Genomic DNA, 16260 nt, shown 5'->3' on the forward strand with positions numbered 1-16260 from the left:
TATAATAATAATAATGAGTGCTAAAGGAGGTATTATCAGTGTGTAATAAATTGGTTGCTGTCAAAGGTGGGGCAGCGCTGTATAGCCCTTGTGGCTTAGCGCTTCTTTTTGATAATAATAATGTCAAAGGTGGGGCCATGAGCAAGGAGGAAAGATGAAGGGTGTTAGAGCAGTGATAAAATCAGAGGTAGATTCTGAGTGCTTTTTGATAGACGAGTCACAATGAGACAGCCTATCAACAGACAATGCCAGGGCGGATAGAGGGTAATCAAATTTAATCCAAGGAAAGAGGGTAGCTCAGTCTTTGGATGAAAATTATTATAAAAAGTGCTAAACCACAAGGGTTATACAGTACTGCTATGGATAAGCCTTTTACCAGAACTAAGACACCTACTTGAAAGGCAAGATTTTTCCTAGAACCAACAGAACTCATGGGTATCAAACAAGAACTAAATATTTTTGTGTATACAACTATTTGAATAAACATTATGCAAAGGATGAGGCTTGAAATTTGGAATGGCCTACCTGCCAGTAGCACTACAATATAAAAAGTTGGCAATAGTGGCTCTAAGATGCTATCTGTTTTGTTGAGTACAGCAACTGCATAAATTTTCAAGTGACTGCAGCAGGTATAGTTCTTGAAGTGAGATTGTAGGTAGCAAATCTTGTTAGTAGTTGATGGGAAAGGCTTCTAGGATATGCCAGCTACTCTGATGCAGGTAAATTATTACCCCCTCAGTAAGTTAGCTGCAAATATAATTTTGGGGAGAAAGAGCTAAGTCATAACACCTGGGAAAATTTGAAGTAATCAGGCTTAATGCAAGGAAGAGGTCAGGTTCAATTCCTTAGATCAGGAGTCCCTCACCAGCATCAAAAATCCTATCACAAAGGGATACAAACAATAAAAGCACAGAAGACAAGAAAAAAAATCACATTTAATTAAAACAAATATATATAGCAATATTCTTTCAGAACAGGACTAGTAAATAAGTAACTACACTGCCAATTTGTTGTCGCCTCAACCATCCATTTGAGCTAATTTTATTTGTACATGTATGCATCGTTAAGCATCTGCCACCAAGTAGAGAGTACCATTCAACTGGAGATCTCATGCCTTCTTGGGGACTGTTGCAGTGTATGACCCAAGATTCCAGGTGGTCAAATTCAGATCTCATGACCAACAAACAGATCACTAATACAAGATAAATGTAGTGAAAATAAAAATAAGGATGCATAATGTGATTTTTTTTAAAATATATATATATATATATACTGTATATATGTATTTTCTGTTTTGTGAACATAAAATATTCAAAATTTTGCCTATGTAACATGTTAATAAATATAATGCAAATATTAAAATATTTTCTTTATCCATGACATAATTGTCTGCAATGGCAGGGCAAGTGAACAGGTACAGTACAAATTAAAACTTAACCTACCACATACAAGACATTTACAATATGAAAATTAATGCAAATATGAAATCCCAACTGTACACTTAAGTTTTATGCAACTTCCATGGCACAAGCACTATTGCTGGTCTCCATCGATAGGACAGGTTTCATGTCTGATGAATTTTGGGAGGTAGAGGCCCCTTCACTTGCATTTTCTGAAGGAGGGATATTTTCAGCGTCCTTAGCATCATCCCAATCAATTTTAAATTTTGTGACACGTGGCTGAGACCCCAAGATGTTTCTTTGTAGCTGCAATGTAAAGAAATGTCATGAAAGCACTTGATGGCAAATAACTATACAAATCTAAAGTAAAAGGAAGGAGGGGGCAGGGTTTCACAAGGGAAATAAAGGAAGCAGAATGTTAGATCGAGCATCCAACTAACATTTATGAGCGTGTTAGATTGGAGTGAATGGTGAAGAGTGGTTTTTATGGCTTGATGTGCAGTTTGAGCAACTTTTTTTTTTAGGTATCCCTGCCTCGGTGGGATACAACCAGTGCATTAAACAAAAAACTAACACCTGCAGTCTTCCAAGGTAAAATAAATTTTTTTTTTTTTTTTTTAGAAGTCAGCCATCTCCCACTAAACCTAGTAGGGTCACACAGCACAGATCCCAAGGTAAAAACTACCCAAAAAAAGAAATTTTCACCAGCATTTGCTATCTAAATCTAAATTCATTTTGTGCATTTAATCACTAAAATGAACAGATAAGTCTTTTATTCACCACCTAAGTTTGTGCCTATGAAACCCTCTAGATGTATACTTCACATTCATGAACTTAAGTGCTGCTGAACTCTAGCCTCACCTTGTCAAACTGTGGTACATCTGGTGGGTTTTCCTGTAGTTCAGGATCTGTGTAAGAGTTGTTGACGTAATAACCAACACGCACAAACTCCTGCCCCTTATATCCACATGTTAATAGCACAACAGTAACACCAACAGCATCCCCAACAGGAATTTTATTTTCATCTGGAGGATCGGCCTGAAAAGAAGCACTGAATATTTAATTACCTGCATTTGCCACTAGCCACAAAAATTGCATTTCCATTAATCCTTAAACTGTCCAAATGTAGATCTACGTTTGCACACACAGTGCTCCAACCTTGATTTTCTCCGTAAGAATGTAAAAAAAAAAAAAAAAAAAGTAGATCTACACTTGGACAGTTTAAGGGTTAAAGTGAGGTAACCAAGACCAAAAATATTAAGTAATTCATGTGGCAAGAAATAAGTTCAGTTTATCCTGTTCAAACTCTCATTTTAGGAAACACAAGGGATAATGGATGTACAAGCTGATCCAATTTTACTTACACTATATAATATTGCTTTAAAAGAAAAAATTTTAGGTGGGACAAATGGGGTCAGTTCATATAAAAAAAATACTTTCTGGATACCAATTACTAACATTACATATTAACATTTGCAATTAAGAATATTTTGCTATGTATTTATTGGCAACTCTGGTATAATTGATTGCAGTCCAGGTAATCTGACCAAGTTCCTCATCTATGACATTAAAAACTATTCCAAAATCACCTAGGGAAGCTACATTTAGTGCTATTGCCATTTCATTTTGAAGGAGCATAGCTTTCTTTCCAGTTTTTAGGGGTGATTTAGACCTTCCAGCAAAATGCTACTACAATTTTGTTTAAGGTATCTTCCTCGTTTCAATGCATTTCTGTGACATACCTCTTGACAATGCTACCAAGACACTTGCCAGAGTATTGCATCCTTATGGTCTACTCACGTGTGCACACCATTCAATAGCAAGAGGAACTGATCTAAATGAAATGCTGTATGACCTTAAACAGTTAATACTGGAGGTCTCAAATGCCCCTTCATGTGGTCTTGTTTGAGCCTTACTACAAACTTTATTATAAACTTAAATATCAGCATACCCCTAGGTAAGCTAACAGCAAAGAAAGGGTAAGTTGTGGTCATTGGATCATGGAATTTTTAGTAAATTCTGGAAGACTTTTTGACAGTCAGTACCTAAGATTTTAGGTACTGAAAAATCATTCAAGTTACATTTCAGTAATAAAATTCTGATCTTTAATTTTAATACATCAATTTATGCTAATTTATTTAAACTGTGCAGGGCTCAAATTAGTTTAAAAACCATTTTCTCTACCTGGTCTCGACTGCCTCTTCTTGGTCCTATTTGCCCCCAACAGAAAAGCAAAAGACTCAGCAGACGATGCAACATCCCCCAATGAAAAGCAGGAGTGCCACTAGCACGTTAAGAGAACACAATAAGTGTCAGGGGGCCCAAGACTGTTCAACTGCCTCCCAGCATACATAAGGGGGATTACCGATAGACCCCTGGCCGTCTTCAAGCAGGCACTGGACAGGCACCTGACCAGCCGGGCTGTGGTTCATATGTTGGATTGCGTGCGGCCAGCAGTAACAGCCTGGCAGATCAGGCCGTGGGGGCGCTGACCCCCGGAACTCTCTCCAGGTAAACGCCAGGCTAGACAAAACATTTCAAGTCAAAAGCGCATTTTTTTTTTTTTAAATAAAACAATCATGATCCTCAAGTGTTTGGTATCAAGTCTCTTCTGGAGAAAAGTATAATTAAGAACATGATATACATTTTAGATACATACAATAGTTCCTTTAAGATGCAAGTTAATTGAAATTAGTGTAGACTAACCACACTGAACAGGCAAGGTGAAGTAATACAGGAGTAACTGGCCTAGACACACCAATGCCACATTTACTGTCTATCCACCCATACAGAAAGAATAAAAATTCCGTGGTTGGAACACTACCCAAATAACCCGTGTATAAGAGAAACTTACGACGTCGTTTCTGTCCAATTTGGACTATTAATTAGTCACTCATATGATAGTGTACAAATCAACTAACACTAATAACCTGCACTTAGGAAACTCGTGAAGACATTTCAGTCCGAACATTGTCATGGGATTCGGTCTCCCAAGTGGGGGTTATTTGCATATTGTTCCAGCCATGGCATTATGACTATTCAATTCTACACAAGATGTGTCTCAACAGCAACCCACCAGTGGCAAAGATCCAGATTAAAGTACTCTACCTTTCACACAAATTTTGTAACCAGACTAAAAAGTCTAACTGTGAAGAGCTCAATTTAAAACAATGGAAAGTGTTGAAGTGGCAGCATTTCAGTGTCACAAGGTCGGGCATTATATGATTAAAATCATCACAGAATTTTCCACAGAATAGTTAAACAAAAAGCAAACTAGGAATGATCATTTACAAAAAATCTATACATTTGATAATAGAAAATAGGTAGCATTAAGGATCAACTGGCAAGTCTAATTTTCTTAATGTATAAGGTTTTTCCAGATTTGTAGTTCTGGAGGTTTATATTGACAAAGATTATAATTTCAGATATCTGAGTTCTGAAGTACAGATTCATCATAGTACAGTACTTCACTGTACAATACAGTAATAGCATTCAAGACCATTTTCCCACAAATGATTAAATTATTTTAGTCAATATCAATTCTGTACATACCTGAAATACAAACATATGTTTACCCTCTGGTACTGGACCAACATATACAGTGTCAAGAGTCTGGTCGTAGTTCTCGCTCTCCGCACTGCCTACATAAATTATTTTCCATTCCAGATCTGAAATGAATGAGGATGTTACAGAAACTTTGCATTTTTAAACATTATATAGTACAATGCTTGAGCCAATAGTGTGAAACCTTTAAATAGAATACAGAAGCTTTGGTAATACATTTCACAAAGCAGAAGCATTTCAATACTGTATACCAAAAAGTACCACCATGTCTGTTAAATACTACCACAAAATGGTCACAGGTTTTGACTTATTTTCAGCTAAGCATACACATTTTTCATAATAAATGAATTTAATTTGTACTGTACAAATTAGACAATCTAATGTGTACAATGTCTTTCATAATGAATAAACTTTCTGAGGCTTATAAGTTGTGTTGACAATCTCCTTTTGTCTGACAGGTCACTCTTAAATTTTCCTTGACAGGACTTAACTAAACTTCAGAACAATGGTAATATATTCCCAAGCTGAGTAACTTCATATGCAGGGTCACATGTGAGGTCATCTCAGATTTGCAGTCTTCTGTTTTATCATTTCTGCTGATCCTTGATTAATGTGAGAAATCACAAAAAAGCTTGGAATAACTTTCATTGTAGTCATGTGGAGCATTTACATATGCACATTTATTTAACACTAGTATGCATCTGCACAATTTTATTTTTTTTACAAGTGTGCATACAACAGATGGGGAGTCCACCTCTAGTGCAAATTGTTGGAACCCACAGCCTTGGAGTAATTAAAAAGACTGAGAAAAATATTTGGATTTCTCCCTGAAGCTGTTTGAATACAGTATTACTTTTACCACCACGTTTTTTGTTTTTAACTAGATAATTGAGTACATTTTATGTAATATGGTATGCAGTTTAAAAGTTATACTGGTGGTACTGTACAAAGATGGAGTACACAATACATGCTGTTTCAGAGATACATTAAAAGTAGATACAACTGAATGTCAAAATTTACATTACAAATATCTCGTCAGCTCCTCAGGTCTTACAGCAGGCATTACCCCTCTGAACTGCAGCACTGAGCTGTTGTAACAGAAAACTAGCTGCCCTAGGATCATCATATACAGTGGTCCCTCGAGTTATATTTATCTGTTCCAGAAGACACATCGTACCTCAAACTCCAAAATGCGTGGTTTTATAGTAATTCGTTCCAAGACACCAGAATACACTGAGCCTGCTCTTAGCTTTAGCTTGAACCCTTTCAGTGGCCATCATGTAGAGCTATGTTATTGAGACCAGGGTCCCTCATGTAGTTCTACATCATGACCTCAGCGCATTCATGAGCAGTGAGAGGTAAATTTGGCCTAGATATGAGAGAATGGAAATGCACAGTAAATGTGCACAGTATAAAAAAAAAAAAAACCATGCAGTGCATGATGGGAAAAGCAGAAATGACCATGTATTTGGTTTAAAATAGCAAATTGAGGTGTTTTCTACAATGGTTTTTATAGTTTTCCCAGTCATGACTAGAAGTAGCTTGCAATTGGGCTCAGAAGCAGAAATAAATCTATTCTTGACAATTTTACTAAAAACAGGTAAGGCCCTCTACACCCCCTCCCCAGTCTGCTATGAGTTTTTAACCCTTTCAGGGTTTCGGCCGTACTAGTATGGCTTACGCACCAGGGTTTTTGATGTACTAGTACGTCTAAATTCTAGTGCCCTCAAATCTAGTGAAAGCTGGTAGGCCTACATATGAAAGAATGGGTCTATGTGGTCAGTGTACGCGGTATAAAAAAAATCCTGCAGCACACAGTGCGTAATGAGAAAAAAAAACTGATAGTGTTTTTGGATTAAAACAGCGACTGTGCACTGTATTTTCATATGGTATTTATAGTTGTATTCTAGTTTTCCTGGTCTCATTTTATAGAATGGAAGACATATTACAGAAATTGAGATGATTTTGACTGGTTTTACAAAGAAAAGTACCTTGAAATTGAGCTCAAAGTAGCAGAAATGTTCGATTTTTACCAAAGTTCAAAAGTAAACAAATCATGCTATGCATCCAATACACGTCAACTGGCGAGTCTAATATTCTTTCACAAATGCGCTGATATTAGTTATACCATTTCTACACTAATGCAGTAGTCTGCATAACAGTAAATCTTCTATTTTTTTGTGAGAATAAAAATTCAAAGTGGAAAGCAAAAGAATGTAAGAGGGGCGTGGGGATGTGACTAATGAAAAGAGGAAATGCTATTTTAGTGCCAGGAATGTCTTTGTTTATTCTGAACCCTATTTGGAAATTGGCATCTTTTGAAATTTGTGTGAAATTGGCAAATTTGCTAAATTCTGACCACTATATTGGATAGTTGAAATCGGTAAATGGGTGGTTTCTTGTACTCATTCGATAGAAAAAATGGAGTTCTAGCGAAATAGTTATGATTTTTGTCAACAAGTACACTGGAATTGGCCAAAAAAATAGGGCTCAAAGTGGGCAAAATCGCCAATGCGTAAACATCGTCGAGACCGTTAACTTCACAAGAGCATAATTCCGTAAGTTTTCCCATCAAATTTCATACATTTGGTGCCATGATGATCAGGAAAAGATTCTCTATTTTTTCATAAGAATTTTTTTTTTTTTTTTTTGAAATTTGGCCGACCCTGAGAACAAGTCTCAAGAGGGCCTGTCGACCCTGAAAGGGTTAATAGGTCTGAATCAATTATTGGGATGCTGTAAACCATAACCATCATTCCTGGTTATATTTTATTACCAAGTAAATAGAGTAAATCTTCTGGGGGATATTATAAATGAACATACGAAAGGTTGTAGAGCCAGGATTGTCTATACTGTTTATTATGCAATTTTTAAATTGGTAAAATTGATTAAATTACCAACCTGTGCACTTTATAGGGGAGTTGTAATAGTTAAATTGGGTAGTTTCCTGTGCTCGCTCAATAGAACAGAAGGCATACTAACCTAACTCTTCTGTATTCTACTGAAGAAGCCTACTGTGTAGGCAAAACATTTCTTAATAAGGATAACTAACTGTTGCACATGTGTCTTACTTATCAACCTGTTGGTAATGTATACCGTTCTCATATTCATGGAAACTAATATCCCAATAACTTAAAAGAAAAATTGAAAATTTGGTATATAGTCTAATTTAAACCTTTCAAAGACACCAATATCCTAAAATATAATCACATTAAACTTGAAGCTACATTATCATAATATAATCATGGAAGGCTGATAGCTAATCCATCAGATGTGGCACTCTGAAATTATCACACAAATAGCAGTACAGTACAGCCTCTCCTCACTTAGTGACGCACTCATTTACCGACGACTTGAACTTACGAAGGGCTCTCTGACCAGTATGCATACCTAAATAATTTATATTAGAGCTGATTTCCTCCATTCTGCTTATTACAATATACAGTACACTATTGTACAAACGTTTAAAAATATACTAAAAACGTTATAAATCGTGCAAAAGTGACATTAAAAATAATATCAAAGATGGTTGACACAAACCCACTACCATTATAGTATGCTCCTTGTTTAGTGATGAATTCATTTACCGACGTGGCCTTAGGAACGGAACTGTCATTAAGTGAGGACAGGCTGTATTTAAATTTTACAAATTACTTCAACGATAACAAATTGGAACCTGCACTGGCTAAAATTAATCCAAACTTCTCCAAAAAAGGCTGAGTAGCTTTTAAGAAATTAAGTTGAATATAAACTTTGTGAACACAACATACTGTACAAAGGTTTAAGAATGGTCTTGAAGGCACATATGTTAAGCACACAAAAGAACAAAGTTAATTTAACCTAGGATAAAGTCAAACACTAACTTATTTTTGGTCATAAGACATTCTCAGATTATTTCACAAATCATAACCTAACATTACGAGATGGTTTCCCTTGAAGAAAACACGTCACAAAGTTTGAAACTGACTATAAAATGCATATTCCTGTTATTGCACAAACTAACAAAATCTGTCTCTACTCAGCCAAAACCCATGAAATGTTCCATGCATGTTATATGATGCATCAACCATGGAAGACTGATGTCATTGATAACTTATATTTTGACAAGAAAGCAACAAATCTGCCAAAGTCAATGAGAGTGGAATGGGAGCCATTCAAATTAGATTCAAGTACAAGTCCAGTTCCTTGATCAAGAGCCTCTCTCAGTATCAGGGGGAAAATAATGCAATAAGGTAAAATACTATACAGGTCGACCATCACTAATTCTGCATCACTGGAATGTTGGGTGCCAGATTAGCGATTCTATCGGATCACAGAGTGGTTAGGTTAGAATACATACACTTAACCCAACAGCTAACCAATTTATCCTACCTTTAAAATACCCCATAAATCAGTACAAGTTGGTTAATAAAGTTAACCAACTTGACCTACCCAAGAAAGTTCTTCACTACCACTCCCAAAGTGAAGACCTGAAAATTTACAACTAAGCACATTTACATGTCTTGAGATGAAGGGCTGTCAGGATTTCCATCTTCATCTTGGAAGGTGACATACCAGGAACTGATGAAGGTGGCAGCATATCTGGGTGAGCAGATGTTGAAGGCATTATTTTCAAGTAATGATTCTTCTGTTGCACACACAGATGTAAGTTGCTGGTCATCGAACAAACTTTTACCGATGACCAGCAACTTACACCTATGTGTTCCTGAAGCGTTAGAGCAGCCCAGCACAGCGACACTATCTCTTGATGCTTTGTAACCAGTTGGCGAGTCTGCATCCTCAGTTGTCGAAGTATTTCTTGATGTATATTTCCAATACAATGCCATCTCGTCTGCACTGCAGATCTGCTCAGGATTTAATTCTTCATCTGAAACTAATTTGGCAAACATTTCAACAAATTTAGCAGCTCCTTTGTTTGCTGAATGTTTTTCATTACACACTGCACGAAACTTTAAGCCATGTCGATCCTTGAAATGCTGCAGGCAACCTTCAATATAATCACACTTGTAATCTAGTCCTAGTTTGTGAAAAACTTTGGTGTGTACCTTCACAATATCTCCAGACAGCTCAACACCTTCACTTACTTGCAACCTAAACCATTTCAGAAGAACTTGATCTAGTTCTGAACTTTTTCCTTCCTTCATTGTTTTTCTTTTACACAAGTTTCTTTGAATCACTGTTAGTAAAGAACACTGACTTTTTTTTTTTTTATGTCAAACAGTTGATGAGCTAATGCTGTATGATTCACACAAGCTTCTCACCGACACTACTGTCTAGTTTTTCCAGAAGTTCAACCTTATCTTAAGGACAATGTATGGTGTTTGCATCAAACACAACGAGAAGCATTTCCTTTCTTCACTGGAACCGTAGATGGGGCTAAAAGTGAGCCAAGTATAACAGTAAATGGAAAAAAAAAAAAATTGGAATGGCTTGCCTGTGTTTGCAAGGAACACCAAGTGTGTTTATGGAGCAAGGGGAGTCACCAAACAATAGCAGCAGGTTGGTGCGGCGACCCAGGAAATTTGAAATTACGCTAGCCTAAATTAGGGCAGAATTAGTGATGGAATAGGATCAGTAACTGCTGGACAAGTGATGGTCGACCTGCATTATTTCGAGATTAAGTGGCAAAGTGACCAATCTGGAGCCTTCCTCCAGTAATCACATAGTAATAAAATATGGGAATGACCTATGCATCTCTTCATATTGCCATTGCCGTTTTAGTTTACCATGAAGTTCTGTTACTTTTAATAATTAAATTTAATACAGCCTCTCCTCATTTAACGACGGAATTCCATTCCCGAGACCACATTGTTAAACGAATTCACTCCTAAGTGAGGAGCACACTATAATGGTAACAAGTTTGTGTCAACCAACTTTGATATTGTTTTAATGTCACCTTTGCACCTTTTATATAATTTCTGGTATATTTTTAAATGTTTATACAGTAATGTACTGGATATTGCAATAAAGAAAATAAGAGGAAATCGTCTCTAATGTACATAATTTAGGTATGCATACTGGTCAGAGAACCAGTCATAAGTCCAAGTCATCAGTAAACGAGTACATTGTAAAGTAATGAGAGGCTGTATAGCATTTACTTCTTAGGCAGTAGGTTGGTAGACAGCAATCACCCAGGGAGGTACTACCGTCCTGCCAAGCAAGTAAAATGAAAGCCTGTAATTGTTTTACACGATAGGATTGCTGGTGTCTTTCTGTTTCCATGCAAGATTTCAGGTATGTCTTGCTACTACTTCTTACACTTGGGTCATATTAAACATGCATGTACAAGAATATTTATACACATTCCCCTCTGGGTTTTCTTCTATTTTCTTACTAGTTTTTGTTCTAGTTTATTTCCTCTTATCTCCATGGGAAATTGGAACAGAATTCTTCCTTTTTAAGCCATGTGTGTCGTAGAGGCGACTAAAATGCCAGGAGCAAGGGGCTAGTAACCCCTTCTCCTGTATACAATACTAAAGTTGTGAGAAATTTTGTTTTTCTTTTTGGGTCACTCAGCCTTGGTGGGATACAGCCAGTTTGTTGAAAAGAAAGAAAAGTACAGTAGTACCTTGACATACGAGTGCCCCAACTTACGAATTTTCCGAGTTATGAGCCGTTGCTCAGTTGATTTTTTGCTTTTAATTGTGAGCCAAAATCCGAGTTAAGAGCGAGCTTCAGATACGCTGCCACTAGTTGGTGCAGCGAACACCACAACAGTGCACGTTGTTACCTTGCTATGGAAGCATCTCTTGTGTTGTTCTTGTGTTTTGTGCAGTTATTTTGCCAAATTTCTTTTTTCTAACCATGGGTCCTAAGAAAGTAAGTGCAAAGGACAGTGCTGAGAAGAGGATGATGATGTCTATTGAATTAAAGCACAAGGGTATGAGTCATTTACGCTGATTTACTTCGGAGATATTCGCCCAAAACGTAGGCTTGTCTTCTGACTTGGGGGGGAAAAAAAAAAAATCAGAGAAAATTGCATTTGTTTCAGTGTTTCCCTTACAAAACTAGTGTTTAGTGCAGTTAGCCTCACAAACACACTGTTTTCTCTTATAATAAGACCTCAGAAGGGCAAGAACAGGAAGATATGGTCAGAATGATAATTATTTTTGCCTCGGGAGTGGCAGTCACTACTCATCACATGACATTTTATTCATTCTAGAGTACATATCATGTTTCTATGGTATTTATATTGTTTATCATGTCATATTAGATCAATTGTGATAGATAAATAAACCGTAGAGTTGATATTGGCGTTATATTGAAATATTTTCTCCTGCCTCCTGAGAGCCAGGAATTTCGCTGGAACGGATTAATGGCATTTCAGTTAATTTCAATGAGGAATATAGATTTGATATACGAGCAAATTGAGTTACGAGCTGGGTCATGGAACGAAAAAACTCGCAAGTCAAGGTAGCACTGTACCTACTTCATGATGTACAAAGGTTGCATGTACTATTGTATAAACTAATGGCCAGGTTCCATTGTGCAGAAATCATAAATCTCAGCAAAAATTTGAACAGTAGGTGTTCTTTCCAGTATATGCTGTGCTTCAACCAACACCCACATACAATATATGTACATTATACTAAACTAGATTCTTAGCTTACGATAAACCAATGTAGTTAAACAATGCGACATTTCCACTAAGGTCCTTATTAATTTATTTATTTAGGAATTTGCACAAGCTGTCAATTAAATTTTCATCCCAAAAAATATTAACAATAACAAAAGTTTAATTCAGAAAAATTTTGCATTAAAAAATGCACGTTAACATAAGAAATCTTGAAAAATTATTAGCAATTATTAGCAATTTACTAATACAAATACTATCCTCTTTCTATCAATATTCTTTGGCAATTCTTAAACTGCCTCATGTAACTTGCCTTGACAAGCTCAGGTAGCCCATTAATTTACTGCTGTGTAAATGGTGCATGGCATGGCTACCTACTGTTGGTACTACAAATTTAATTTTTTTTTTTTTTTACACATTACACAGCAACATGTGTAAATCACCTAAGATACAAAAAATCAAAATGCCTTATTTCACTTTTAGTACCACACTGGCCTTTGGTTCTTAACCTTTAAGAATTTCAGCAAAATTTTTTGAACAAGTTATTAGCAATTTTATATACAGTAGTACATGGTTGAGCTTTAGCTGTCTTACCCAATCTGCCACATTACGCATTCTCCGATTTAATTCATCCTGGCCTACATGTTCTCTTGAACCCAGGTCCAGGATGAATCTCACCATAAAGAATAAGAATTAATGTACATGTACATGACATTATGTAAGAGACAGACAGAGGGTCCTGTGAGCCTGAGTAGGCAGGCACTGTGCCTGTCTATAGGAGGAACTTCCCAACTTTTTTTTTAACATTATGAATAATTACTCTCCTGATATGCATAGATTAAGTGATATTTCACTGAAAGTACTATCAAGATGGTCTCCCTGATACAGAGAACACGAGCCTAATAGTATAGCTTCTGTGTTTCCTTGGTGTAGTGATCATCTATTAGGCACTTTTTTTTTTTAAAAGATTCATTCAAACGATAGTACAACAGCTACATCCCCTAGGTCTTCACCCAAGACTAAAACACTCATCTGCATACAGTAACATCAAGAACCCCAATTGAAATAAGTCACTGACTTGGGTTATCCTCAGTAATTTACACCATGATAATTGTACTTGTGTGCCTGTACCTAAATAAACTTACACTTAACACTAATGAGCATGTCAATTATATAATAGTTGAGGGCCCAAAATACTCCCTTGGGGAACACCACAGGCTATCAGCAGAGGCTCTCAATGGAAATAAATGGTATAAAATACTGACACAATGGAAATATAAACACAAATGCAGTATAATGTGATCCTTATTGACTATGTTTCACCCACACAGTGGGCTTTTTCAAGTCACAAACAGGACTGTTTGCGACTTGAAAAAGCCCACTGTGTGGGTGAAACGTAGTCAATAAGGATCACATTATACTGCATTTGTGTTTATATTTCCAGAGGCTCTCAATAACTAATTACTGACCTTGAGAATTAGTTTCCTGTTAGACAAGACAAACCAGTCTACAGAGCTTATTTCAATAGCCTATAGTTTTTTTTTATATAATATGCTATGGTTCACTGTATCCAATACCTTCAAGTCAAACGGTCACTATTTCCCTGAAATTCACTTTTAAAATCCGAGTTTTTATAATCCACAAGTTTAATTAAGGAGGCATTTGTTGAACGAGATCCCTGAAACCTTACTGACAGATATGAAAGATGTGACCAACCTTCATACTCTGAACCACTATCAACTGGTCAGTATTGAATAGTAAAAATACACCAGTATCATACTCGCTGAACCACTACATAATACACAGCTCTCTTGGAGTTTGGATATTACACATAAGCATACTACCAGGCCTGTAGTTACATAATAAAAAAGCGCTAAACCACAAGGACTATACAGCTGCAGTTACTACATTCAATTATAGTGTGTATATTAGGCATAATTCTTGAGGCTGTGTGATAAATTAAGAAATTTAGTACAGGGAACCAACACTTTACTTATTGGGGGTTATCCTAGGCAATCTACAAATATGCTGCTAGGTATAATTTATGTAACTATATTTATGTGTACCTGTACCTTAATAAACTTAACACACCTAAATACATGATTTACTTATAAATTACTCGTGTGAAAGGAACGACAAACAAAAGTTGAAAACAACAGTATATAAGAAACGACCAAGTGAAGTCACCGAAGGTTCACACCACAAACGTCTGCCTCGGCGAGTTATCCAAGATTTTTTTTTCCTTTATTGTTCGCCTATAATTTTACCGATACATGTTAAAATTATCTGTCAGCATACATATAGGGGAGACTGTGTGTGAGCGCCAGGCTGGGACGATGGGCGAGATAATGACATTATTGTTGCGTCTTAGTGAACACTCGTACAAGTGTCAAAAATGAACTAATTGTGTGCAGCCCAACATTATCAGTTACATGTACGTCTCTATACTAAGACGTGTACATATAGTTAACGCTACATAAGAGACACAGATGTGGGTATAAAGTATATATATGAGAGCTACTGCTGGAGGGACTCACCTTCCTGCAGGTCCTCCACACACTCGAACGTTATCTCGAACTGAAAGGGATTGAAAAAGGGCGAGGGGTTGTCTAGCACAACCACGTTCACTATATGCACTTTAGCCATGACCGCACGACTCCCTAAAAGTGACTTAAACTAGTGGTAATGTTGAGAATGTGTGGTACATGGAGCCTCAACACTGCTGCTCTCTTGTCTCCTACACAGAATATGGCGCCAAACCTGCCTCACCTCCCTCCCTCTCATTGGTCCACTCTTTTAATTAACTTTAAACCTTATCAACTACATGAGGGTTTGTTAACATTGCTTGTGGTCTTTACGGCAGCTGTCAGGGATAATTTAGTACCTAAATTAGGGGTTAAAATAAACTTGTAGTGTATATATACTGTGAGATATGCATCTGTGGGTGTATATACACGTTGTTCATTGGTTCTCCCATGCCGGTACTTATAACGCCCTCTCTGATTGGTGAATTTCCAGCACCAGTTTTAAGCGGTGAATTTAAATTGATTGAAGCAGCCTTCAACTCTGAGCATTATTATAACTTGGAATAATGCTAACTCCCCGAAACTGACACGTCATCTGAGAACTGTAATCCAGAAAGTTTTCGTTTCAGATGCTAGAGGGTCGGTAAAGTTCCTAGGATTAAAATTCCTTCAGCATCATCAAGGCACTCTCCATGTATGGGATAGATGACCTTGAGGCTCGCCTAAAGTTCAACGTCTCATGAGGACGGTTGTCTTCAACTGCAAGTCAACGATGCAAGTTTCAGTTTGAATGTGGTCTTTATTTAGGGTAATGCACGCCGTTTGCCTCTCGTTGACTCTATCAACCACTTCAATGAGCTCAACAGGTGACGACTGGAAGCTCGCCAAGTGACCTTGTAATATGAATGTATTGGTGTGGGAAAAGCATTACATACACACACTCACACACATAGCCAGGAGCTATGACTCGACCCCGCAACCATATATAGGTCACTACATACAGGTGAGTACACACACAAACTTCACTCATGGAAAAAGATCTTGGGGTGAGTATAACACCAGGCACATCTCCTGAAGCGCACATCAACCAAATAACTGCTGCAGCATATGGGCGCCTGGCAAACCTCAGAACAGCATTCCGACATCTTAATAAGGAATCGTTTAGGACCCTGTACACCGTGTACGTTAGGCCCATATT

The 16260-nt window shown here is 37.0% G+C and overlaps 1 protein-coding gene across 1 annotated transcript; it reads right to left on the reverse strand.

The window, feature by feature from the left end:
- Positions 1-915: 915 nt before the first annotated feature.
- asf1 (histone chaperone asf1) lies at positions 916-15296 on the reverse strand. The gene is made up of 4 exons (XM_053784391.2): positions 15075-15296; positions 4953-5068; positions 2262-2438; positions 916-1706 (listed from the first exon to the last, which is right to left on the reverse strand). Exons 1-4 carry the CDS (start codon positions 15181-15183, stop codon positions 1509-1511), a joined length of 600 nt encoding a protein of 199 aa, XP_053640366.1. The 5' UTR covers positions 15184-15296; the 3' UTR covers positions 916-1508.
- Between the last annotated feature and the right edge of the window lie 964 nt (positions 15297-16260).

Source organism: Cherax quadricarinatus, chromosome 43 (genome assembly GCF_038502225.1).
Source record: "Cherax quadricarinatus isolate ZL_2023a chromosome 43, ASM3850222v1, whole genome shotgun sequence".
In the NCBI taxonomy this organism is placed as follows: Eukaryota; Metazoa; Arthropoda; class Malacostraca; order Decapoda; family Parastacidae; genus Cherax; species Cherax quadricarinatus.

What these genes read in the sequence shown, in the direction of transcription:
- asf1 (XM_053784391.2), bottom strand. Translation starts at nt 15,183, where the DNA reads ATGGCTAAAGTGCATATAGTGAACGTGGTTGTGCTAGACAACCCCTCG. An exon ending in TGTGGAGGACCTGCAGGAAG is followed by an intron (nt 5,069 to 15,074) that starts GTGAGTCCCTCC and finishes CATTCATTTCAG; the next exon opens with ATCTGGAATGGAAAATAATT. An exon ending in ATGTACCACAGTTTGACAAG is followed by an intron (nt 1,707 to 2,261) that starts GTGAGGCTAGAG and finishes TTTACATTGCAG; the next exon opens with CTACAAAGAAACATCTTGGG.